The sequence below is a fragment of the Triticum aestivum genome, chromosome 4D (assembly GCF_018294505.1).
Source record: "Triticum aestivum cultivar Chinese Spring chromosome 4D, IWGSC CS RefSeq v2.1, whole genome shotgun sequence".
NCBI classification, from domain to species: domain Eukaryota; kingdom Viridiplantae; phylum Streptophyta; class Magnoliopsida; order Poales; family Poaceae; genus Triticum; species Triticum aestivum.
This window is the reverse complement of record NC_057805.1, coordinates 12933365-12961274: the sequence shown is the minus strand read 5'-3', so window position 1 is coordinate 12961274 and position 27910 is coordinate 12933365. Positions and strand designations below refer to the sequence as shown.

The window sequence follows — 27910 nt, the reverse complement described above, 5'->3', positions numbered from 1 at the left end:
AGGGTTTCCAACCCTAGGCGCAGGGGGGAGGCCCATGGGGGGCGCCCCAGCCCACTAAGGGCTGGTTCCCTTCCCACTTCAGCCCATGGGGCCCTCCGGGATAGGTGGCCCCACCCGGTGGACCCCCGGGACCCTTCCAGTGGTCCCGGTACAATACCGGTGACCCCCGAAACTTTCCCGGTGGCCGAAACTTGACTTCCTATATATAATTCTTCACCTCCGGACCATTCCGGAACTCCTCGTGACGTCCGGGATCTCATCCGGGACTCCGAACAACTTTCGGGTTTCCGCATACTAATATCTCTACAACCCTAGCATCACCGAACCTTAAGTGTGTAGACCCTACGGGTTCGGGAGACATGCAGACATGACCGAGACGCCTCTCCGGTCAATAACCAACAGCGGGATCTGGATACCCATGTTGGCTCCCACATGTTCCACGATGATCTCATCGGATGAACCACGATGTCGAGGATTCAATCAATCCCGTATACAATTCCCTTTGTCAATCGGTACGTTACTTGCCCGAGATTCGATCATCGGTATCCCAATACCTTGTTCAATCTCGTTACCGGCAAGTCACTTTACTCGTACCGTAATGCATGATCCCGTGACTAACTCCTTAGCCACATTGAGCTCATTATGATGATGCATTACCGAGTGGGCCCAGAGATACCTCTCTGTCATACGGAGTGACAAATCCCAGTCTCGATCCGTGCCAACCCAACAGACACTTTCGGAGATACCCGTAGTGCACCTTTATAGTCACCCAGTTACGTTGTGACGTTTGGCACACCCAAAGCACTCCTACGGCATCCGGGAGTTGCACGATCTCATGGTCTAAGGAAAAGATACTTGACATTGTAAAAAGCTCTAGCAAACGAACTACACGATCTTTTGTGCTATGCTTAGGATTGGGTCTTGTCCATCACATCATTCTCCTAATGATGCGATCCCGTTATCAATGACATCCAATGTCCATAGTCAGGAAACCATGACTATCTGTTGATCAACGAGCTAGTCAACTAGAGGCTTACTAGGGACACGTTATGGTCTATGTATTCACACATGTATTGCGATTTCCGGATAATACAATTATAGCATGAACAATAGACAATTATCATGAACAAAGGAATATAATAATAACCATTTATTATTGCCTCTAGGGCATATTTCCAACAGTCTCCCACTTGCACTAGAGTCAATAATCTAGTTACATTGTGATGAATCGAACACCCATAGCGTTCTGGTGCTGATCATGTTTTGCTCTAGGGAGAGGTTTAGTCAACGGATCTGCTACATTCAGGTCCGTATGTACTTTACAAATATCTATGTCTCCATTCTGAACACTTTCACGAATGGAGTTGAAGCGACGCTTGATATGCCTGGTCTTCCTGTGAAACCTGGGCTCCTTGGCAAGGGCAATAGCTCCAGTGTTGTCACAGAAGAGAGTCATCGGGCCCGACGCATTGGGAATCACCCCTAGGTCGGTAATGAACTCCTTTATCTAGACTGCTTCCTGTGCTGCCTCTGAGGCCGCCATGTACTCTGCTTCACATGTAGATCCCGCCACGACGCTTTGCTTGCAACTGCACCAGCTTACTGCCCCTCCATTCAAAATATACACGTATCCGGTTTGTGACTTCGAGTCATCCAGATCTGTGTCGAAGCTAGCGTCGACGTAACGCTTTACGACGAGCTCTTCGTCACCTCCATAAACTAGAAACATATCCTTAGTCCTCTTCAGGTACTTCAGGATATTCTTGACCGTTGTCCAGTGTTCCATGCCGGGATTACTTTGGTACCTTCCTACCAAACTTACGGCAAGGTTTACATCAGGTCTGGTACACAGCATGGCATACATAATAGACCCTATGGCCGAGGCATAGGGGATGACACTCATCTTTTCTCTATCTTCTGTCGTGGTCGGGCATTGAGCCATGCTCAATTGCACACCTTGCAATACAGGCAAGAACCCCTTCTTGGACTGATCCATATTGAACTTCTTCAATATCTTGTCAAGGTACATACTCTGTGAAAGACCAATGAGGCGTCTTGATCTATCTCTATAGATCTTGATGCCTAATATATAAGCAGCTTCTCCAAGGTCCTTCATTGAAAAACACTTATTCAAATAGGCCTTTATACTTTCCAAGAATTCTATATCATTTCCCATCAATAGTATGTCATCCACATATAATATGAGAAATGCTACAGAGCTCCCACTCACTTTCTTGTAAACACAGGCTTCTCCATAAGTCTGTGTAAACCCAAACGCTTTGATCATCTCATCAAAGCGAATGTTCCAACTCCGAGATGCTTGCACCAGCCCATAGATTGAGCGCTGGAGCTTGCATACTTTGTTAGCATTCTTAGGATCGACAAAACCTTCCGGCTGCATCATATACAATTCTTCCTTAAGGAAGCCGTTAAGGAATGCCGTTTTGACGTCCATTTGCCATATCTCATAATCATAGAATGCGGCAATTGCTAACATGATTCGGACGGACTTCAGCTTCGCTACGGGTGAGAAAGTCTCATCGTAGTCAACCCCTTGAACTTGTCGATAACCCTTAGCGACAAGTCGAGCCTTATAGATGGTCACATTACCATCCGCGTCTGTCTTCTTCTTAAAGATCCATTTATTTTCTATGGCTCGCCGATCATCGGGCAAGTCAGTCAAAGTCCATACTTTGTTTTCATACATGGATCCTATCTCGGATTTCATGGCTTCTAGCCATTTGTCAGAATCCGGGCCCGCCATCGCTTCTTCATAGTTCGAAGGTTCACCGTTGTCTAACAACATGATTTCCAGGACAGGGTTGTCGTACCACTCTGGTGCGGAACGTGTCCTTGTGGACCTTCAAAGTTTAGCAGTAACTTGATCCGAAGTTTCATGATCATCATCATCAACTTCCTCCCCAGTCGGTGTAGGCACCACAGGAATATCTTCCCGCGCTGCGCTACTTTCTGGTTCGGAAGGGGTGACTATCACCTCATCAAGTTCCACTTTCCTCCCACTTACTTCCTTCGAGAGAAACTCTTTCTCCAGAAAGGACCCGTTCTTGGCAACGAAGATCTTGCCTTCGGATCTGAGGTAGAAGGTATACCCAATAGTTTCCTTAGGGCATCCTATGAAGACGCATCTCTCCGACTTGGGTTCGAGCTTTTCAGGTAGAAGTTTCTTGACATAAGCATCGCATCCCGGTGGCCGAAACTTTACTTCCTATATATAATTCTTCACCTCCGGACCATTCCGGAACTCCTCGTGACGTCTGGGATCTCATCCGGGACTCCGAACAACTTTTGGGTTTCCGCATACTAATATCTCTAACCCTACCGTCACTGAACCTTAAGTGTGTAGACCCTATGGGTTCGGGAGACATGCAGACATGACCGAGACGCCTCTCCGGTCAATAACCAACAGCGGGATCTGGATACCCATGTTGGCTCCCACATGTTCCACGATGATCTCATCGGATGAACCACGATGTCGAGGATTCAATCAATCCCGTATACAATTCCCTTTGTCAATCGGTACATTACTTGCCCGAGATTCGATCGTCGGTATCCCAATACCTTGTTCAATCTCGTTACCGGCAAGTCACTTTACTCGTACCGTAATGCATGATCCCGTGACTAACTCCTTAGCCACATTGAGCTCATTATGATGATGCATTACCGAGTGGGCCCAGAGATACCTCTCCGTCATACGGAGTGACAAATCCCAGTCTCGATCCGTGCCAACCCAACAGACACTTTCGGAGATACCCGTAGTGCACCTTTATAGTCACCCAGTTACGTTGTGACGTTTGGCACACCCAAAGCACTCCTACGGCATCCGGGAGTTGCACGATCTCATGGTCTAAGGAAAAGATACTTGACATTGTTAAAATCTCTAGCAAACGAACTACACGATCTTTTGTGCTATGATTAGGATTGGGTCTTGTCCATCACATCATTCTCCTAATGATGCGATCCCGTTATCAATGACATCCAATGTCCATAGTCAGGAAACCATGACTATCTGTTGATCAACGAGCTAGTCAACTAGAGGCTTACTAGGGACACGTTATGGTCTATGTATTCACACATGTATTGCGATTTCCGGATAATACAATTATAGCATGAACAATAGACAATTATCATGAACAAAGGAATATAATAATAACCATTTATTATTGCCTCTAGGGCATATTTCCAACAGTCTCCCACTTGCACTAGAGTCAATAATCTAGTTACATTATGATGAATCGAACACCCATAGCGTTCTGGTGTTGATCATGTTTTGCTCTAGGGAGAGGTTTAGTCAACGGATCTGCTACATTCAGGTCCGTATGTACTTTACGAATATCTATGTCTCCATTCTGAACACTTTCACGAATGGAGTTGAAGCGACGCTTGATATGCCTGGTCTTCCTGTGAAACCTGGGCTCCTTGGCAAGGGCAATAGCTCCAGTGTTGTCACAGAAGAGAGTCATCGGGCCCGACGCATTGGGAATCACCCCTAGGTCGGTAATGAACTCCTTTATCCAGACTGCTTCCTGTGCTGCCTCTGAGGCCGCCATGTACTCCGCTTCACATGTAGATCCCGCCACGACGCTTTGCTTGCAACTGCACCAGCTTACTGCCCCTCCATTCAAAATATACACGTATCCGGTTTGTGACTTCGAGTCATCCAGATCTGTGTCGAAGCTAGCGTCGACGTAACCCTTTACGACGAGCTCTTCGTCACCTCCATAAAATAGAAACATATCCTTAGTCCTCTTCAGGTACTTCAGGATATTCTTGACCGTTGTCCAGTGTTCCATGCCGGGATTACTTTGGTACCTTCCTACCAAACTTACGGCAAGGTTTACATCAGGTCTGGTACACAGCATGGCATACATAATAGACCCTATGGCCGAGGCATAGGGGATGACACTCATCTTTTCTCTATCTTCTGCCGTGGTCGGGCATTGAGCCGTGCTCAATTGCACACCTTGCAATACAGGCAAGAACCCCTTCTTGGACTGATCCATATTGAACTTCTTCAATATCTTGTCAAGGTACATACTCTGTGAAAGACCAATGAGGCGTCTTGATCTATCTCTATAGATCTTGATGCCTAATATATAAGCAGCTTCTCCAAGGTCCTTCATTGAAAAACACTTATTCAAATAGGCCTTTATACTTTCCAAGAATTCTATATCATTTCCCATCAATAGTATGTCATCCACATATAATATGAGAAATGCTACAGAGCTCCCACTCACTTTCTTGTAAACACAGGCTTCTCCATAAGTCTGTGTAAACCCAAACGCTTTGATCATCTCATCAAAGCGAATGTTCCAACTCCGAGATGCTTGCACTAGCCCATAGATTGAGCGCTGGAGCTTGCATACTTTGTTAGCATTCTTAGGATCGACAAAACCTTCCGGCTGCATCATATACAATTCTTCCTTAAGGAAGCCGTTAAGGAATGCCGTTTTGACGTCCATTTGCCATATCTCATAATCATAGAATGCGGCAATTGCTAACATGATTCGGACGGACTTCAGCTTCGCTACGGGTGAGAAAGTCTCATCGTAGTCAACCCCTTGAACTTGTCGATAACCCTTAGCGACAAGTCGAGCCTTATAGATGGTCACATTACCATCCGCGTCTGTCTTCTTCTTAAAGATCCATTTATTTTCTATGGCTCGCCGATCATCGGGCAAGTCAGTCAAAGTCCATACTTTGTTTTCATACATGGATCCTATCTCGGATTTCATGGCTTCTAGCCATTTGTCGGAATCCGGGCCCGCCATCGCTTCTTCATAGTTCGAAGGTTCACCGTTGTCTAACAACATGATTTCCAGGACAGGGTTGCCGTACCACTCTGGTGCGGAACGTGTCCTTGTGGACCTTCAAAGTTCAGCAGTAACTTGATCCGAAGCTTCATGATCATCATCATCAACTTCCTCCCCAGTCGGTGTAGGCACCACAGGAATATCTTCCCGCGCTGCGCTACTTTCTGGTTCGGAAGGGGTGACTATCACCTCATCAAGTTCCACTTTCCTCCCACTTACTTCCTTCGAGAGAAACTCTTTCTCCAGAAAGGACCCGTTCTTGGCAACGAAGATCTTGCCTTCGGATCTGAGGTAGAAGGTATACCCAATAGTTTCCTTAGGGCATCCTATGAAGACGCATTTCTCCGACTTGGGTTCGAGCTTTTCAGGTTGAAGTTTCTTGACATAAGCATCGCATCCCGGTGGCCGAAACTTTACTTCCTATATATAATTCTTCACCTCCGGACCATTCCGGAACTCCTCGTGACGTCTGGGATCTCATCCGGGACTCCGAACAACTTTTGGGTTTCCGCATACTAATATCTCTAACCCTAGCGTCACCGAACCTTAAGTGTGTAGACCCTACGGGTTCGGGAGACATGCAGACATGACCGAGACGCCTCTCCGGTCAATAACCAACAGCGGGATCTGGATACCCATGTTGGCTCCCACATGTTCCACGATGATCTCATCGGATGAACCACGATGTCGAGGATTCAATCAATCCCGTATACAATTCCCTTTGTCAATCGGTACGTTACTTGCCCGAGATTCGATCGTCGGTATCCCAATACCTTGTTCAATCTCGTTACCGGCAAGTCACTTTACTCGTACCGTAATGCATGATCCCGTGACTAACTCCTTAGCCACATTGAGCTCATTATGATGATGCATTACCGAGTGGGCCCAGAGATACCTCTCCGTCATACGGAGTGACAAATCCCAGTCTCGATCCGTGCCAACCCAACAGACACTTTCGGAGATACCCGTAGTGCACCTTTATAGTCACCCAGTTACGTTGTGACGTTTGGCACACCCAAAGCACTCCTACGGCATCCGGGAGTTGCACGATCTCATGGTCTAAGGAAACGATACTTGACATTGTAAAAAGCTCTAGCAAACGAACTACACGATCTTTTGTGCTATGATTAGGATTGGGTCTTGTCCATCACATCATTCTCCTAATGATGCGATCCCGTTATCAATGACATCCAATGTCCATAGTCAGGAAACCATGACTATCTGTTGATCAACGAGCTAGTCAACTAGAGGCTTACTAGGGACACGTTATGGTCTATGTATTCACACATGTATTGCGATTTCCGGATAATACAATTATAGCATGAACAATAGACAATTATCATGAACAAAGGAATATAATAATAACCATTTATTATTGCCTCTAGGGCATATTTCCAACAGTCTCCCACTTGCACTAGAGTCAATAATCTAGTTACATTGTGATGAATCGAACACCCATAGCGTTCTGGTGTTGATCATGTTTTGCTCTAGGGAGAGGTTTAGTCAACGGATCTGCTATATTCAGGTCCGTATGTACTTTACGAATATCTATGTCTCCATTCTGAACACTTTCACGAATGGAGTTGAAGCGACGCTTGATATGCCTGGTCTTCCTGTGAAACCTGGGCTCCTTGGCAAGGGCAATAGCTCCAGTGTTGTCACAGAAGAGAGTCATCGGGCCCGACGCATTGGGAATCACCCCTAGGTCGGTAATGAACTCCTTTATCCAGACTGCTTCCTGTGCTGCCTCTGAGGCCGCCATGTACTCCGCTTCACATGTAGATCCCGCCACGACGCTTTGCTTGCAACTGCACCAGCTTACTGCCCCTCCATTCAAAATATACACGTATCCGGTTTGTGACTTCGAGTCATCCAGATCTGTGTCGAAGCTAGCGTCGACGTAACCCTTTACGACGAGCTCTTCGTCACCTCCATAAACTAGAAACATATCCTTAGTCCTCTTCAGGTACTTCAGGATATTCTTGACCGTTGTCCAGTGTTCCATGCCGGGATTACTTTGGTACCTTCCTACCAAACTTACGGCAAGGTTTACATCAGGTCTGGTACACAGCATGGCATACATAATAGACCCTATGGCCGAGGCATAGGGGATGACACTCATCTTTTCTCTATCTTCTGCCGTGGTCGGGCATTGAGCCGTGCTCAATTGCACACCTTGCAATACAGGCAAGAACCCCTTCTTGGACTGATCCATATTGAACTTCTTCAATATCTTGTCAAGGTACATACTCTGTGAAAGACCAATGAGGCGTCTTGATCTATCTCTATAGATCTTGATGCCTAATATATAAGCAGCTTCTCCAAGGTCCTTCATTGAAAAACACTTATTCAAATAGGCCTTTATACTTTCCAAGAATTCTATATCATTTCCCATCAATAGTATGTCATCCACATATAATATGAGAAATGCTACAGAGCTCCCACTCACTTTCTTGTAAACACAGGCTTCTCCATAAGTCTGTGTAAACCCAAACGCTTTGATCATCTCATCAAAGCGAATGTTCCAACTCCGAGATGCTTGCACTAGCCCATAGATTGAGCGCTGGAGCTTGCATACTTTGTTAGCATTCTTAGGATCGACAAAACCTTCCGGCTGCATCATATACAATTCTTCCTTAAGGAAGCCGTTAAGGAATGCCGTTTTGACGTCCATTTGCCATATCTCATAATCATAGAATGCGGCAATTGCTAACATGATTCGGACGGACTTCAGCTTCGCTACGGGTGAGAAAGTCTCATCGTAGTCAACCCCTTGAACTTGTCGATAACCCTTAGCGACAAGTCGAGCCTTATAGATGGTCACATTACCATCCGCGTCTGTCTTCTTCTTAAAGATCCATTTATTTTCTATGGCTCGCCGATCATCGGGCAAGTCAGTCAAAGTCCATACTTTGTTTTCATACATGGATCCTATCTCGGATTTCATGGCTTCTAGCCATTTGTCGGAATCCGGGCCCGCCATCGCTTCTTCATAGTTCGAAGGTTCACCGTTGTCTAACAACATGATTTCCAGGACAGGGTTGCCGTACCACTCTGGTGCGGAACGTGTCCTTGTGGACCTTCAAAGTTCAGCAGTAACTTGATCCGAAGCTTCATGATCATCATCATCAACTTCCTCCCCAGTCGGTGTAGGCACCACAGGAATATCTTCCCGCGCTGCGCTACTTTCTGGTTCGGAAGGGGTGACTATCACCTCATCAAGTTCCACTTTCCTCCCACTTACTTCCTTCGAGAGAAACTCTTTCTCCAGAAAGGACCCGTTCTTGGCAACGAAGATCTTGCCTTCGGATCTGAGGTAGAAGGTATACCCAATAGTTTCCTTAGGGCATCCTATGAAGACGCATTTCTCCGACTTGGGTTCGAGCTTTTCAGGTTGAAGTTTCTTGACATAAGCATCGCATCCCGGTGGCCGAAACTTTACTTCCTATATATAATTCTTCACCTCCGGACCATTCCGGAACTCCTCGTGACGTCTGGGATCTCATCCGGGACTCCGAACAACTTTTGGGTTTCCGCATACTAATATCTCTAACCCTAGCGTCACCGAACCTTAAGTGTGTAGACCCTACGGGTTCGGGAGACATGCAGACATGACCGAGACGCCTCTCCGGTCAATAACCAACAGCGGGATCTGGATACCCATGTTGGCTCCCACATGTTCCACGATGATCTCATCGGATGAACCACGATGTCGAGGATTCAATCAATCCCGTATACAATTCCCTTTGTCAATCGGTACGTTACTTGCCCGAGATTCGATCGTCGGTATCCCAATACCTTGTTCAATCTCGTTACCGGCAAGTCACTTTACTCGTACCGTAATGCATGATCCCGTGACTAACTCCTTAGCCACATTGAGCTCATTATGATGATGCATTACCGAGTGGGCCCAAAGATACCTCTTCGTCATACGGAGTGACAAATCCCAGTCTCGATCCGTGCCAACCCAACAGACACTTTCGGAGATACCCGTAGTGCACCTTTATAGTCACCCAGTTACGTTGTGACATTTGGCACACCCAAAGCACTCCTACGGCATCCGGGAGTTGCACGATCTCATGGTCTAAGGAAAAGATACTTGACATTGTAAAAATCTCTAGCAAACGAACTACACGATCTTTTGTGCTATGCTTAGGATTGGGTCTTGTCCATCACATCATTCTCCTAATGATGCGATCCCGTTATCAATGACATCCAATGTCCATAGTCAGGAAACCATGACTATCTGTTGATCAACGAGCTAGTCAACTAGAGGCTTACTAGGGACACGTTATGGTCTATGTATTCACACATGTATTGCGATTTCCGGATAATACAATTATAGCATGAACAATAGACAATTATCATGAACAAAGAAATATAATAATAACCATTTATTATTGCCTCTAGGGCATATTTCCAACATATGGACATAGAAATCAGGAAAGTGAAAATGTGAAGAAACAATGGACACTCCAACACTAGTCGTATTTTGCACTCATCCTTGCCTTTGGCCCTTTCTACCCCTTTTCTTTTGTTTCACACTTTCAAGTTCATATAATGGGGACGGAAAGAATTAAGAAGGGGGAGAGGTAGGTGGTAGGTTGAGAAGAGTAGGCGGTACAATGTTGCGCATTGATCGGAGTGAGTGAAGATGTCATGATTCGAGAAGGACGGGAAACAAGAAACTATTTAATGTATAAAGGCTGTCATTTTATAATCACAGCCTCCTCGCGAATGAGTCTACTTATGGTGCGGTCACTAACCTTGCATTTTCGTAAAAGATCTCCTAAAATGGACAACATATCAAGCATTACAGAGAGGATGAAAGAGTGCAACATCAACTCCAGAACGTCAATAGAAAGAAAACACCTCGTGACACTCACTGAAAGATGCTATTCCATCCGCAGTATGAACACTTGCATGTGTCATCAACTCATCCTAATCTAAACAGACCGATATATTTTTATGTTCGGATGCATCCCATCCTTATGCACACAATAGTTTAGAAATGCAAATTGCATTGAGTACTCGAACAATTTCCACATAGATTTAGTTCTAACAAAATATTAGGTCCAGTGAAGTTAGACTTCTCCATGTAGCCAATCTGCACTTAATAGCCCAATCCGCTCGAGAAACATTGTGTCACGACGATGTCAATTGTAAATTAAGAAGATGCGCAGACTATGAATTGCCGTATTAATTTTAAAGCTAACCTTTTTAACTTGCTAATCCCCTTCAATAATTGCGCACTCACTATGCCTAACCCTTCATAGTTGATGTCCCGGTAAAAAATCCACATGTATTTGGTAGAAAGAATGTTACTTCATGCTCATGTACTCATCAAAAATAAAATATTGTTAGTGCCTTCTACGAAGATGAAAGTATCCAAATTATAAGGTGTCAAAATCCATGTTTGTGCTTCTCAAACCTTTGAATTATTTCTCGGGCTCCTGTGTCAAGCAGAAGCCCAATTGTCTCACAATGTTTGCAGCTTGGACAGTAGCATGTATCACCATTCTGAACATGCGGACATGTGTGTCTTGGTGACTACCGTCCTTATGCACACCAATTGAAAAAGTCACTGGACAAAAAGAGGCTACACTTTGGTGTATCATGAGAGCTTGAGGTTCGCAACTCCTGTGGCGACAACTAAGACCTATCGCTCTCACTTTCACTCCAGCCTTCCCTACCCAGATCCCACCAGCCGCCAAAGATCCAATACCCCCCTGACCTCCACCACCTGACCCCGTTCACTGCTCTGCTCCCTGGTGGCGATCCTGAAGCTTCTCTGGTCTGCATGGATGCTGGCAAGGACAAGATTAACGTCGTCCCCTGTCCAGGTATCCTATTCCAAAACTACGTCCTCCCCATTTCCAATCTCGAATCGCCTTCATCGCCCCATATGTACCCTTTAGATGACCCTCCCCCCGCTCTCCATGGTTTTCCCGTTCGTCTGTGGACAGCTTTCTGCACCACTTCCTTTGTGCTCCCCGTGAGTGGCTAACCATGGTCAAGGTGTCCGAGGGTTGTGCTGCGTTGCTTTCTCCCGATGTCTCCCATGTTTATGGACATAGAAATCAGGAAAGTGAAAATGTGAAGAAACAATGGACACTCCAACACTAGTAGTATTTTTCACTCATCCTTGCTTTGGCCCTTTCTACCCCTTTTCTTTTGTTTCACACTTTCAAGTTCATATAATGGGACGGAAAGAATTAAGAAGGGGGAGAGGTAGGTGGTAGGTTGAGAAGAGTAGGCGGTACAATGTTGCGCATTGATCGGAGTCAGTGACGATGTCATGATTCGAGAAGGACGGGAAACAAGAAAATATTTAATGTATAAAGGCTGTCATTTTATAATCACAGCCTCCTCGCGAATGAGTCTATTTATGGTGCGCTCACTAACCTTGCATTTTCGTAAAAGATCTCCTAAAATGGACAACATATCAAGCATTACAGAGAAGATGAAAGAGTGCAACATCAACTCCAGAACGTCAATAGAAAGAAAACACCTCGTGACACTCACTGAAAGATGCTATTCCATCCGCAGTATGAACACTTGCATGTGTCATCAACTCATCCTAATCTAAACAGACCGATATATTTTTATGTCCGGATGCATCCCATCCTTATGCACACAATAGTTTAGAAATGCAAATTGTGTTGAGTACTCGAACAATTTCCACATAGATTTAGTTCTAACAAAATATTAGGTCCGGTGAAGTTAGACTTCTCCATGTAGCCAATCTGGACTTAATAGCCCAATCCGCTCGAGAAACATTGTGTCACGACGATGTCAATTGTAAATTAAGAAGATGCACATACTATGAATTGTCGTATTAATTTGAAAGTAACCCTTTTCACTTGCTAATCCCCTTCAATAATTCCGCACTCACTATGCCTAACCCTTCATAGTTGATGTCCCGGTAAAAAAATCCACATGTATTTGGTAGAAAGAATGTTACTTCATGCTCATGTACTCATCAAAAATAAAATATTGTTAGTGTCATCTACGAAGATGAATGTATCCAAATTCTAAGGTGTCAAAATCCATGTTTGTGCTTCTCAAACCTTTGAATTATTTCTCGGGCTCCTTTGTCAAGCAGAAGCCAATTGTCTCACAATGTTTGCAGCTTGGACAGTAGCATGTATCACCATTCTGAACATGCGGACATGTGTGTCTTGGAGACTACCGTCCTTATGCACACCAATTCAAAAAGTCACTTGAGAAAAAGAGGCTACACTTTCGTGTATCCTGAGAGCTTGAGGTTCGCGACTCATGTGGCGACAACTAAGACCTATCGCTCTCACTTTCACTCCAGCCTCCCCTACCCAGATCCCACCAGCCGCCAAAGATCCAGCACCCCCTGACCTCCACCACCTGACCCCGTTCACTGCTCTGCTCCCTGGTGGCGATCCTGAAGCTTCTCTGGTCTGCATGGATGCTGGCAAGGACACGATTATCGTCGTCCCTTGTCCAGGTATCCTATTCTAAAACTACATCCTCCCCATTTCCAATCTCGAATCGCCTTCATCGCCCATACCCTTTAGGTGACCCTCCCCCCGCTCTCCATGGTTTTCCCGTTTGTCTGTGGAGAGCTTTTTGCACTACTTCCTTTGTGCTCCCCGTGAGTGGCTAACCATGGTCAAGGTGTCCGAGGGTTGTGCTGCGTTGCTTTCTCCCGATGTCTCCCATGCTTATGGACATAGAAATTGGGAAAGTGATAATGTGAAGAAACAGTGGACATTCCAACGCTAGTAGTATTTTTCACTCATCCTTGCCTTTGGCCCTTTCTACCCCTTTTCTTTTGTTTCACACTTTCAAGTTCATATAATGGGGACGGAAAGAATTAAGAAGGGGGAGAGGAGGTGGTAGATTGAGAAGAGTAGGCGGTACAATGTTGCGCATTCATCGGAGTCAGTGAAGAAGTTATGATTTGAGAAGGACGGGAAACAAGAAAATATTTAATGTATAAAGGGTGTCATTTTATAATCACAGCCTCCTCGCGAATGAGTCTACTTATGGTGCGCTCACTAACCTTGCATTTTCGTAAAAGATCTCCCAAAATGGACAACATATGAAGCATTACAGAAAAGATGAAAGAGTGCAACATCAACTCCAGAACGTCAATAGAAAGAAAACACCTCGTGACACTCACTCAAAGATGCTATTCCATCCGCAGTATGAACACTTGCATGTGTCATCAACTCATCCTAATCTGAACAGACCGATATATTTTTATGTCCGGATGCATCCCGTCCTTATGCACACAATAGTTTAGAAATGCCCCCGCAAAAAAAGTTTAGAAATGCAAATTGCGTTGAGTACTCGAACAATTTCCATGTAGATTTAGTTCCAACAAATACAAAATATTATGTCCAGTGAAGTTAGACTTCTCCATGTAGCCAATCTGGACTTAATAGCCCAATCTGCTCGAGAAACATTGTGTCACGACGATGTCAATTGTAAATTAAGAAGATGCACGTACTATCAATTGTCATATTAATTTTAAAGCTAACCCTTTTAACTTGCTAATCCCCTTCAATAACTACGCTCTCACTATGCCTAACCCTTCATAGTTGATATCCCGGTAAAAAAGTCCACATGTATTTGGTAGAAAGAATGTTACTTCATGCTCATGTACTTATCAATAATAAAATATTGTTAGTGTCATCTACAAAGATGAAAGGACCTAAATTCTAAGGTGTCAAACCCCATGTTTGTGCCTCTGCAACCTTTGAACTATTTCTCGGGCATCTTTGCCAAGTTGAAGTCCAATCGTCTCACAATGTTTGCAGCTTGGACAGTAGCATGTATCACCATTCTGAACATGTGGATATGTGTGTCTTGGTGACTCCCATGCTTATGCACACTAATTGAAGAAGTCACTAGAGAAAAGAAGGCAACATTTTCATGTATCCTGAGAGCATGAACTTCGCGACTCTCGTGGCGACAACGGAGACCTGCCTCTCTCACTACTGCTCCAGCGTCCCCTACGCAGATCCCACCAGCCGCCAGAGATCCAGCACCGCGCTGACCTCCACCACCTGATCCCGTTCACTGCTCCGCCCCTTGGTGGCGATCCTGAAGCTTCTCTGGTCTGCATGGATGCTGGCAAGGACACGATTGTTGTCGTCCCCCGTCCAGGTATCCTATTCCAAAACAACACCCTCTCCATTTCCAATCTTGCATTGCCTTCATCGGCCCGTCTATACCCTTTAGGGGTGACCCTCCCCCCACTCTCCATGGTTTTCCCGTTCGTCTATGGAGAGCTTTCTGCACTACTTCCTTTGTGCTCCCCTCGAGTGGCTAACCATGGCCAAGGTGTCTGAGGGTTGTGCTGCATTGCTTTCTCCCGATGCCTCCCATGCTTATGAACATAGAAATCGGGAAAGTGAAAATGTGAAGAAACAATGGACACTCCGGCGCTAGTAGTATTTTTCACTCATCCTTGCCTTTGGCCCTTTCTACCCCTTTTCTTTTGTTTCACAATTTCAAGTTTATATAATGGGGACGAAAAGAATTAAGAAGGGGGAGAGGTAGGTGGTAGATTGAGAAGAGTAAGCGGTACAACTGTTGTGCACTGATCGGAGTCATTGAAGATGTCATGGTCCGGGAAGGACAGAAAACAAGAAAACATTTAACGTATAAAGGGTGCCATTTTATAATCATGGCCTCCTCGCGAATGAGCCTACATGGCCTCCTCAGCTGCAATTTCGTAAAAAGATCTACTAAAATGGACAACATGTCAAGCTCTACAGAGAAGATGAAAGAGTGCAACATCAACTCCAGAACATCAATAGAAAAAGAAACACCCCGTGATACTCACTCAAAGATGCTATTTCATCCTCCTACTTTACTAATCTTCGAAAACGAAAAATCCCCGAACCAAGAAGAGTTGGGGTATGTAAGGTTCCTTTGTCGAGCTGAAGTCTAAGCGCATCATATCATATCCAGTGTCTACCGTCCGAACACTTGCATGTGTCATCAACTCATCACTAATCCGAACAGGCTAATCTACTTTTATACCGGGATGCATCGATCCCATCCTTATCCTAGAATGCTACTACCCATTTTCGCATACCTTCGGTTCTCACAAGAGTATTAGGATTGGTGTAGTTAAACTTCGCCGCGAGGCCAGTCCATAACTTAATAGTCCAATCTACCCGAGAAACACTGTGTCACGAAAATGCCAATTGTAAACTAAAGAAGATGCGCATGCTATCAGTTGTTGTTAATTTTAAAACCTAGTCCTCTTAGGCCTCCTTTGGTTCGTAGGAATTTTGGAGGAATCCCATAGGATAGGATTTATATAGGAAAATTTCCTTTAGAGCCCTTTGGTCTGTAGGAATAGAATCCTATTCCTACGAAGGAGTTCTTCCTATCCTCCACATTTCGTAGAAAAATATGAAAAAATATCTTATGATGTGAACCAAAGGGCATCTTCTTTTCTAATCCTATTCATAGAATTTCAGATACATGTCATCTTATTTCTTATGACTTTCTTATTCCTATAACTTTTCTATCCTATGAATCAAAGGAGGCCTCAACTTTTTAAATCCCCTTGAATGAAAAATATCGCCCTCACCATGGCTAACCCTTGTGTACGCGTCATCCTTTCCCATGGGTAGGCTCGTGCGTGCATGTGCGGTCTGCACGCCCTGAAAATCGAAATAAATCGTTAGTTTTCCTCTTCTGCGCGCGCAGGCGATGTGCGGTTCGTGCGACCCAGCCAAACCGTGCGCGTCGGATGTGATCAGATCTTGACCCGAACAACGCGCTAATCTAATCTGCTGCCTCTTCTTCTTCCTCCTCCTCCTCCTCGCCGCCGGCTCCCCCTTCCCCTCCACAGCTGCCCCCGTCCCCGTGCCGCGCCGTCCACCCCCTTCCTCGGACACGCTGCCACCCTCCCCGCAGTCAGGCGGTCCCGGCTTAGCCCTCGCCCTCCCCACGATTCCCCGCCGGCCGGCCCCGGCGACCGGGCAAGAAACGCCGGCAGCGCCACCAGCGGAGGCTTCATTGCCGTCGCCTGATTCCAGATTCACGTGATCCGCGCGAATCCGGCCCCCATCGTCTCCCGCCCGCCCGTCGCCAACGAGGGCTCTCGCTCACGGCCCTCCCACCACCGGAGGTAAGGAATTCCCCTAGCCTGCCTGGACAGATTCGTCTGCATCATTCTGTATTCGTGAGCAATAAGGTAGCGGATGGATGTGGTATCTGATCTGCTAATGCAATCCTTTGTTCGTTCGTTTGTTTGTTTGTTTGATCTCGGTTGACCCCATTTCCATTCATAGGATGCACATTGTATTTAATACGAGTACCCGTTAATGTCAGCAACTTCGTTCTCGAGCTTCTGAGGGTTCAACTGACCCCGTCCATGCCCAACGCCCGCCCGGTGGAGAGATATTGCTTGCGCTTAAACTATTGTTTGCTAGTATAGTTTGATTTTTGTTCAGACTGTGTTAGTAGGATGGCTCAGTGACCTTCATACATCTATTGTTTAGCTGAGCATTTGATATTCTCGATGCGAAAATTAGTGACATGGTATATTTCTTGCAATGTAGTGAAGGTATCCTCGAGTAATCAGTAAGATGGATAAGAAGAAAGACGTGGATGACATAGAACCTGGACCAGCTCCTTCTCGGCCTGTGGACAGATTTGGCTTTATAAAGACAGAACAAAGCAACTCTCCCGAGGGGATTCTGAAAAGCAGACCCACACATGAACGCGGAAGGTATGATCAGGGTCTCCTGTTGTACTTACAGTCCCCATACGTTCATCTATCTGGCAAGTTGGTTGTCATATATTTGACTTGCTTGGACGACAGAGTATACTTGGTATTTACTACTCCCTCCGTTCCAAACTACTTGGCATGGTTTTAGTCAATTTGAACTAAAACCACGACAAGTATTTTGGAACGGACGGAGTAGCTTGTTCATGACTATGTTACTCTGGCACCATGTTGTCACACGTGCCATGCTAGTTTACTTATCTAAATCTTCTTTTCTCTAAGCGATTTGTTTCGCGGGCTAAAAATTTGGTTTATTGCAGAGAGGAAAGGAGGATAAGAAAGTGGAGGAAGATGATAGGTACTGGTGGTAGTGACTGGAAGCATTATGTTAGAAGGAATCCTCATGTGGTTAAGAGAAGAATAAGGAAAGGAATTCCTGATTGTCTCAGAGGACTTGTTTGGCAGTTGATTTCAGGCAGCAGGGACCTCTTGCTAATGAATCCTGGGGTTTATGAGGTACTCATAACCATCCTTATGTTTAAATTATTAGGCATTTCTGTGGCCTTGTTGGGGTTCTCTTATAGTGATGACTGATAACAAAAATATTTATTCTTATTAATCTACTAGTGATCTGAAGGGGAACATCATAGAATTCCTTCGCCGTACCTTATATATTGTGCTGCTTTCATATAATTTACATGTGTTGGAGGAAAACAGGATAGTTAAGCTCTGTAGGTTACGTATTTTATAAGGAAAAGTACTCACCGTACATCATACAGATTCTCATAATTCGCTGCACTTTGCACACGTGCCTCTATTGCACTTATTCCAGACTAGACTGATTGTTTTTATATAACCTATGTTTTCTTTGGACAGACTTTGGTCATATACGAGACATCAACATCAGAATTGGAAATTATTCGTGATATATCGCGTACATTTCCTTCGCATATTTTCTTCCAACAGCGACATGGCCCAGGTCAAAGATCTCTGTATAACGTTTTAAAAGCGTACTCTGTTTATGATAGGGATGTTGGATATGTGCAGGTTTGTGTTCAGCCTGCCAACGTATTATTAAGGGTTGAACATATTCCCTGGATTAACATGCTATTACTTTTGCGCGGTCTTGATGCAGGGAATGGGATTTATAGCTGGGTTGCTGCTTCTTTATATGAGCGAGGAGGATGCATTTTGGTTAATAGTAGCTTTGCTAAAAGGAGCTGTCCATGCTCCTATGGAAGGCTTGTATCAGGTGATTGAACTTCTTTGGCGATTTTTACTTTCCAATGAGCAAACAACTCAAATTACCATTAGAAACCTGAACTTCGGAGTGATGAATGAGAGCTTTTTCTTTCAGATTTTTGGTTCAATAATTCCAGAGTGTTTGCGTCATGCTTATCATCAGCTTCTACTATATTTTTTTTTCTCAATTTGATATATTAACTATTAAACTAAAATTTGCCACTTGTTCAGCAGCAGTTATCTTTAGTCTGAGCACTTAGTTTTGGAACACATGCAACACTAAAGGAACATTTTCTGGAAGAAATCTGCATATTCTGAACTACTATTTAACAAGTCTTACTCTTTATAATCCTACAACAGGCCGGTTTGCCGCTTGTGCAACAATATCTGTTTCAGTTTGAGAAATTAGTTCAAGAGCACATGCCAAAGTTGGGACAGCATTTTATTGAAGAAATGATAAATCCAAGCATGTATGCAAGTCAATGGTTTATCACGGTTTTCTCATATTCCTTCCCATTTCCTATGACTCTTAGAGTTTGGGATGTCTTCCTTTATGAGGTAAGAATCTTGTCCATCCATATTGTTTTTTTATGTTTCGTGTTTACCTGAGCTTATGAGTTTTAAGCTATGTTTTATTGATTTTTCAAACATGTTTGCTCCATATATGGTATGATTACAAGTTTTACATTAGCATTACTCCTTTTAGGACTTTTTTCAGAAGAATTTTATTAAGGGCAGTACATGTAGTGGTATAACTTCTACTGTCGCCTAATATTACTTCTACTGTCGCCTAATATAACTTGCAACAGTTGTGGAGTTTGATGTACATGTATAGATAAATAGTATCAATATTGGAGTTCTTTTGAGCTTTTGTTCCTTCCAGTGACTGTATGCACCTTAAATGTTAATTTTTCAGATGGAGTGCAGTGTGAATTTAGGAACCAGACACAATCAATTTTTTATTAGCCATAGAGAAGCATTCTATTTCTAGGGATTATGTATGCACCTTAAATGTTAATTTTTCAGATGGAGTGCAGTGTGAATTTAGGAACCAGACACAATCAATTTTTGATTAGCCATAGAGAAACATTCTATTTCTAGGGATTATGTATGTAATTTTGCAGAGTGTTTATATGTTGCAAACAGTTTAATGTAGCTAACACATGGTTGTGAGGTCCTACTCATCTAGTTTCCATAGTAAGACACATGAGCTTGTGTTGCCATTTCATAAATGCGCATGGCTTTTTCATACGACTATATCTACCAATTTTGTATATCCACGTATTAAAACAATCTGATTTACTTGCTTTTGCTGATCATTGACTCGATCCTACTTATAGGGTATTAAGGTTGTTTTCCAAGTTGGATTGGGTCTATTGAGATTCTGCCATGATGACCTGGTAAGTTTCTTGGTGTGCTGTGCTGCTTTTGCGACATATTTTAAAGAATCGCTAAAGTTACCTTTCTGTCAGGTCAAATTGCCTTTTGAGGAACTTCTGCATTCCTTGAGATATTTTCCAGATGAGGCAACTGATCCTGATACATTATTTCCACTTGCCTTCTCATTTAAGGTAATAAACTTTTTTTAAGCAAATGAGATGGCAATATTAGTATGCCCATGGTTTTGTGAGTTCTTGCTTGTGGGATATTATTTATCCTATTTCTATTGTTTGGTGGTTCGTGGTTGCTGTATCGCTTATGGTAGGAGTAATACGTTTGTGTGTTTGCTGATGATCGGGGACTTGAAATTTGCAGTCCCAAGATTGTTACTGATAATCGAGGTACACTTGATCTTACTTGCAGGTGAACAGTAGTCTCGAGGAGCTCGAGAAAGAGTACCGGAAAAGATTGGATGGACCCAATGCAAGCTCAAGTAGCAGTAAGCGGCTTCTGCCCCTCAAATCAAAAACGATGAGCAGGGCTGTTAGCCAGGTCTTGTCTATCTCAAATGTTGGTAAAAAGTAACACAGTTCTCGTTTGCAAAAACAAATCGCCTTGTTGTTTATGCGTTGTATAGAGCGATCGTCACTCATCGCTTTGTTTTACTTTTTCTAAGTTATATGCCATGTTTTCATAACTGCAAAGGTTCATGATGTTGTATTTTTCCCTTGTTGCTGGACAACTGTGAATATTTGTTATAAGATGGGACAATATTTCGACAATGAAATGGTGAGAATGTTGTGACCCCCATAATGTTGCCTTGATTATGTGTCGCTTGTACCTGCCAATTAATGCGGTTATTTATTTATTTAATTCTTTGTTTAATTACAAAAACATGACTGTATGTTGAGAGTTCTAAAGCGCATACATATGTGGGAACCGCCGTCTGCAAGGAAACCATCTGTTGAAGTTGTAATATATTCTCAAAAATTACATCATATTGAGGGTATATGTCGCTGAAGAAGGCAATGGGAAATTTGGCTGCTCTTTTTAGGTTTGACAGGGAAGAAATCTCCCATACTTTCCTTCTACTGAAGCAATCGAGTGATTAGACAGATAAAAAACAACAGAGATCTTAACAGCCTTCCTCTTTAACCTGATGTCCTGGGCGCGGGGGGCACCACCCTCCATGCCTCGCCTCTTCGTCGTGGCATCAACCCTCATCGGTAGCTTCGTCGTGGCATCAACCCTCATCGGTAGCGGGCCTGAATCTTCCCATGGCTTTGCAACAACGCCCATGGGTGCGGCATGCCTATGGATCCCTTCCTGAATCACCACATGAAACATTTGTTTCATGCGTGTGTTATTGTGAAATTATTGACACAAGTAACCAGGTCAATCACCACATGAAACATTGACAATTAGATCTGCCCGGCGACGCCTATGGATCCCTTCCTGAATCCAAACTTCATTGCACACGAGCAGGATTTCCCCTGTGGATCATCAATCAGGGTCAAGGTTTGTGAAATATACTCCACCACTGCCCCATCCCATCTCACCATCTGCTTGCTTCCTGCTGGTGGCCTCTCTCAGCCGATCTACGTTTCATTTGGATGAATGTTATCATGCACGTAATTTGATACATGTTCTCATGCTTCTTACATATTACAATTTGAAACTATAAAATTACTTAGTAAAATTTACTACATGCATACTCCTTTGTATCCACTTTGAAGATCAAAATATGCAATGTTTTCATCATTAGCTATTTCATTCAACTTCCCCTCGCCACCCCTTGCTCTCGCGGCCTACGGCAAACCATAGGTGTGCCACTGCCACCGTTGTTGAGGAAGACTATGGAAGAGGTACGGGCGAGAAGACAAGGGAGCAACATGGTCCCACCACAACTGGCAAGGGACATAGCATTGCGAAGTCGGTAAAAAAGGTAATAAACCGGGACAATTATTCATCTTATTTATGTTGCATAGTTTTGTCTCTAAACTTGCATTGATCTCTTTCCCAGAAATTGTGTGTGCTATTGCAGAAAAGGAATCATTTTTCTCCTTGAGAGGTATTATTATGATCGTTGGAGGATACTCCCTCCGTTCCAAATTACTCGTCTCAGAAACGGATGTATCTAGAACTAAAATACATCTAGATACATCCATACCTGTGACAAGTAATTCAGAACGGAGGGAGTAGATGGATTTATCCCACAAATGCAGGCCTTGTAAGTCTTTTCTTTACCTTTCTGAATACTATCATTATGTATCTGGTGTTGTTGACAATGTGAAACAACCAAGCTTAATAATAAGCAACATATCCTTTTGATATCGATAAAATTAGCTTTCATGTCTCAAGGTCTCAATATATTTGTAGAAATACCATCATTAATTGTAAAAATGGACATGTGCGGCAACACGCATTAAAAGCGCACGCGGCTGGAGCACCCCTCACCCCCACCACACCAGCCCACAAATCCCCAACCGAGAGATGGGGGGCGTGGGTTCCTCCACGAGTCAACGGCGGGGGAAGGAGGCGCCGATGGCCGGCCCGGACTACCTGATGTCCCTTCCGCCTGAGATGCTCGACGACATCCTCCGTCGGCTCCCCTTCGAGAAGTTGGTCGGCACCTGTTGTCTCTCCCCTGCTTGGCACCGTCGATGGGAATCCGTCCCCGGCCTCGACATCTGGTTCAGTCAAGGATCCTCCACCGCACGCGATCCACGCTTGCTGCGGTGGCCGTGCGCCGCGCCCGTCCACAAATTCACCGCCCGCAGCCTATGGCAGTGCACCGCTCCCATCCGCAGCTTCACCGCCCATGTCCAAAGGTGCCACTCCCACCGTGCCGCCCGCTGGCTCCTCGCCCTGGCGCACAAGCGCGTCGAGATGCTCAAGCTCAAGTTCGACATGCCCTGGCCCGTCCACTTGGCCCGCCCGCCCGTGGTCGGCCCGGCCCTTTACTCCTGCAGCGCACTCACCCACCTCCAGCTCTGTGGCTATTGCCACTTGTTGCGCGCTCCTCAGGGCTTCGCAGGCTTCCCCAACCTCTTCACCCTCTGCCTCGAGTATGTGGTCCTCCCTTTCCATGGCGCCGTGGCGCAACTCCAACTCATAATCTCCTCGGCACCGCGCCTCACGAGGCTCTTGTTGGATGATGTCATGATCGGCGATGAGGAGGCTGATATCGAAACGTGTGCCATCCAGGCACCCAACCTCCGTTTCCTCAAGTTGATCATGACCCTTGACAACGGATGCCGAATTGCGGGGGAGCTCCCATTGCTGAAGGTGGCACAAATTTCCATTGATCCCCTATTCGGGACCCCAAACTTCATCAACACTTTCCGACGGATTTCTAGTGTTAAGAAGCTTTACTTGCTCACCGACTCAGATCAGGTACTTAACTACATTGTGTCAAATGTCCATGGAACAAATAGTTTGAATTCTAATTTTTTGTAATTTGAGGCGACATGCATTGATGGCAATCTCTAAACTATGTCCATTTTCTTTTCTTTTTGAGGAAATGTCCATCGCTATTTAATTTGTCAAAGCACTGATATTGCTGAGAGCAACTCTAGTACATAGAGTCGCCATCCCGTGCCATGCCATCACAATTTTTGAAGCGCTCTCCGTATCTCGCCTCCCAGACTGCATATTTGTTGTCTCGAAGGTCACTTTGGAGTGCACTCCATCTAGGAAACCCGTGACAAGAAGGAAGTTTTAGCTCGCCTGCAACTCATCTTCCACCTCCCTTCCCCTTCCCCTCCACCTCCCCCTTGTCCCAGAGCCCTAACCGCCGCCCCCGCACTGACCCCTCTTCGTCGTCATAGCCCAGATCTAGGATTGATAGTTCATCCATATACGACAGGGGGTTGGTGAGAGGCTCAGAGAACAGAGGGAGAGGTTTCAGCTGGTCCTCGCTTGGATCTTCAGAGCCAGGCGACTCATTGTCCGTCGACGTAGGCAAAGGCGTGACATTTGAGCTCCTCGGTGTTGGGTGCTGCAGAGGTCCTCTGCGCGGTGAGCTCCTCAAAGATATAGTAAGCCAACAATAGGTGGGTCTCATGTGTAAAACAAATACTACTATGAAGGTTGTGTTTGGTGAATCTGGCTTTGCACATAGCCCTAGGAGCCTCCAAAATGCTCCCTTCGTCTGGAATTACTTGTCACATAAATGGATAAAAATGAATGTATCTAGAACTAAACGTCTAGATACATATATTTCTCCGACAAGTATTTCCGAACGAAAAGAGTATGATGGAGTGCATTCCATGACATTATGTAGGCTGCCCTTTTGACGACTGTGCTAGAGTCGCTCTGTTCCCGGGTTCAAAATCTGGTGTTTTGTGTCCCCTCCTTTAGACCATCAGAATGGTCTACAGACTCTATACTTCCGTTAGTATTGACCCAAACCTAAGACAAGATCATCTTAACCATTAGTATTGAGCCGATTGTGGGAAACGTAATCCCTTCCTGCTAGAAGGATTCAAACCTGATATATTTTTTCTATTAAGAGGAGTTAAAAGCAGAAAACCACCACATTTGGGGCTTCGTTTATGAAAAACTACCTGGTCTCTAATTTTTTACAAAAGCCACCGCGTTTTTGGTAAACATTTTGCAGAAAACACCGATTGGACGATTTAGCCTGTTTGATCACTTTCTGATAAGTGGGACCCGGTTGTAAGGAGCTGACTCAGCAAACAATTAATACATACACCCCTATATCTGAAAAAGAAAAGCAATTAACCCCTCCCCCCGTGGAGCAGCGCTACTGCCGAAGTAGCGTGAGCTCGGCCAACACGGCGGCGCTCTGACCTTGCCGACCGTCTGGATGTCGTGGCGAGGAGCATGAGCCCCGGCAGGGCGGACACGGAGACGAAGAGGAGGTGGAGCAAGGAGGAGATGGGCAGGAGCGAGCAGTCGAGCGCGGCGTGCGCGCCCCCGAGCACGTCGCGGCGGCAGACAGCGACCGCGAGCAAGTCGGTGTGTCCGCGACATAGCGCCATGACCTCCTGCTCGGCGTGCCCGCGGCAGCCGCAGCGACGAGGACCTGCGGTGGCGAGCAGCAGCAGCCACACCAGCGGGGAGTTGCGGTGCCGAGTAGCAGCACGCGGGGCGGAGCACTCGTCGGGCGGCGGAGCTCCGGCTCCGGCAGCACAGCGGCAGGGCCGGGTGAACGCGCAGGATTGGAAGCCACTTCGTGCCGAGGCCGTGAGCTTGTGGCTAAGGGACGAGCCGTCGGCGAGGGAAGAGGGAGGCTGCCCGGCCCCGTGAGCAAGGCCATGGAGGAGGGAGGCCGTCCCGCGGTGGCCAGCCACCACCTCGGAGGGAGGCCGTCCCGCGGTGGCCAGCCACCACCTCGGAGGAGGCAGGCGACGGGGGTGGGAGGGGGCTGATTGCTTTTTCATTTTTTGAATAAGGGTGTCTTTGTGAAATCTAGGGAGGTGTATGTCAATTTTTTACCAAATCATCTCCTTAAAATCCGGCCCCACTTGTCAGAAAGTGATCAATCAGGCTAAATCACTTGGTCAGTGCAATTTGCAAAAAGTTTACTAGATACGTTGTTTTTTTAGAATCTACTAGATATGTTGTGACTTTTACAAATAATTAGGGACCAGGTATTTTTCCGCAAACTAAGCCCCAAATGTGGTGGTTTCTTGCAATTAACTCCTATTAAGAGCATTGCGTTACTACATGAAGTATTCAACAGTCATCTTGTATAAATAGTAATGGTAAGAGCTTGGAAGTAACTATTTAATTTTTTAAGACATAATGGTAATCTTTTGGTGCGTGGATACTGGATAGGCAATCATCTGTTCACCTTTCTCATTTTTTTGTATGGCACTGTGCAATGTGAATTCATATGCAGCAAACAGACATTGCTAACAGTTTCCCTCTTTGATTCCAAAAAAAACATTGCTAACAAAGTCACTCTTAGCTGATTAGAGTTATATATCATCCCGATGTAAACTTGCACTAGAGTTATATATGCTAGTCTAACTGTGTTCTATGTTTTCCAGACTATGGAAAATCCGCTGGAAAGGATTTTATGGACGTTCCAGAACTTGAGGGCTGTACAACTGACTGCAAATTTCGGCAAATTCCCAAGCATTATGTCGATATTTTCTTCACTGAGATTTGGTCCTCACATTGAAAAACTCAAAATTCAGGTAATATAAGGATGCACCCTGGAACTTGTATGTCTAAGTTAACAGACAACCATTAATGGATTAAGTTGTTTAATTGACACTGCAATTTTGGACTTCCTTGTGTAGGTAATCAGGCCGGAAGTTGAAACTGGCAATGATGATGCCATCGATCAAGATATTCTTGATGCAGTGATATATGATGACATGTTTGCTAATCTCAAACATGTCTCGGTGGATCGCCCAAAGTACTTGCCAAATGACATGTGGTTTATGAAGTTTCTGCTATCAAAAGCAGGGCTGCTTGAATACTTTTTTGTCAGTTTCAACCATGGAGAAGAAACCAAAGCTTACGTGGAAGGATGTAAAGAGTTGGCAATGTGTGAAAAGGCGTCTTCGGAAGCTATGCTCATACTAAGGCCTAGAGACAAGCCTACCCCAAATCTTTAAACTCCTAATCATGTTAGTTGCTGCATGCTTAAACCATGGATATGGATACCGGATGTAGTTATTGATCATTGTTGCACAAAAACAGCTTGTTTCCCTCTTTGAGGTGGACTTCACCAATTGCCATGTTCGTGACTTGTTGTTTCAGATGCTCATATGAACAATGCACAAGTAAGACCTCACATCGCAATGTTGTGGATCACTATAATTCTTTTAACATTGGATCTCTTGCTAGGAAACTGCTAGTCATATATTTATTTTTAATCACAAATTTTATCTGTTGGACCACATTTGAACCAGATTTTAACTTGCAGAATTCCTTCCACCCACCCGTGTTAGGCATGTTGCACTCTCGTGGTGTAATGTTTGCTTCTTTGGCTCACTTGTGGTGTGCCATAATTTCTTAGCACACTACCCTGCTTATCATACATAAAATTTCTTGCCAAATCTTGCCACAGGTGTGACTAATATGACTTGCTGACACATTTGGCACAAAAAGTGTGGCAAATTTAGGCACCAACCAAACAAACTTGTTGTCTGAAGTCTTGTGTTCTCTGTCGTCTCGATACTTGCACGTGCATTATTATGCCTCCCATCCTTATGCACAAACCAATTTTCAAATGCAAAAACATGGAACATTAGACTTGAAATGCATTCTCTAGCCATCTACATCCTTTTGTTTTTCCTCGACTTTGTGTTTGGAAGTTCGTATAAGATCGGAACGATAATTGTTGAAGTTATAAATGTCTTTCCCCTTTTGCGGAAGGCCGAAAGTGTTTAGTTTGTTCTGATAGTAATTCGTACTCTTGGTAAGAGGTCATTGGTGGCCACTTTCAGCAAATTGACTAATAAATCCTTGACCATATATGGTCAGTAATAAGATAAAATTCGTGGTCACTGGCCAGGAGACCAATTTTTATCAGAATCTCAATCTAGTCCATACAACCCTATCATTAACTGGATCGTGTTCAACATTGTATGGAGCCTCTCAAAATTATATCCTAGGTGGAGTCTTTACTTGGTAGAATTGTAACTTGTAAAAATTCTATAAAAATTGTATGACCGTGTTCAACATTATCATTTGACCCTATTTGATTCAACCATTTCTTGTGATTTGTTGTATACATTTGCCG

The 27910-nt window shown here is 44.7% G+C and overlaps 1 protein-coding gene and 1 pseudogene across 1 annotated transcript; both read left to right on the top strand.

Moving 5' to 3' along the window:
* The first annotated feature begins 16539 nt into the window (after positions 1-16539).
* Positions 16540-25739, top strand: LOC123095737 (uncharacterized; annotated as a pseudogene).
* A 223-nt stretch (positions 25740-25962) lies between these two features.
* LOC123095738 (uncharacterized) lies at positions 25963-26893 on the top strand. The gene is made up of 2 exons (XM_044517295.1): positions 25963-26354; positions 26460-26893. The coding sequence occupies exons 1-2, from the start codon at positions 26208-26210 to the stop codon at positions 26778-26780; spliced, it is 468 nt and encodes a 155-aa protein (XP_044373230.1). The 5' UTR covers positions 25963-26207; the 3' UTR covers positions 26781-26893.
* The last annotated feature ends 1017 nt before the right edge of the window (positions 26894-27910 follow it).

What these genes read in the sequence shown, in the direction of transcription:
- LOC123095738 (XM_044517295.1), top strand. Translation starts at nt 26,208, where the DNA reads ATGGAAAATCCGCTGGAAAGGATTTTATGGACGTTCCAGAACTTGAGG. An exon ending in TTGAAAAACTCAAAATTCAG is followed by an intron (nt 26,355 to 26,459) that starts GTAATATAAGGA and finishes TTCCTTGTGTAG; the next exon opens with GTAATCAGGCCGGAAGTTGA.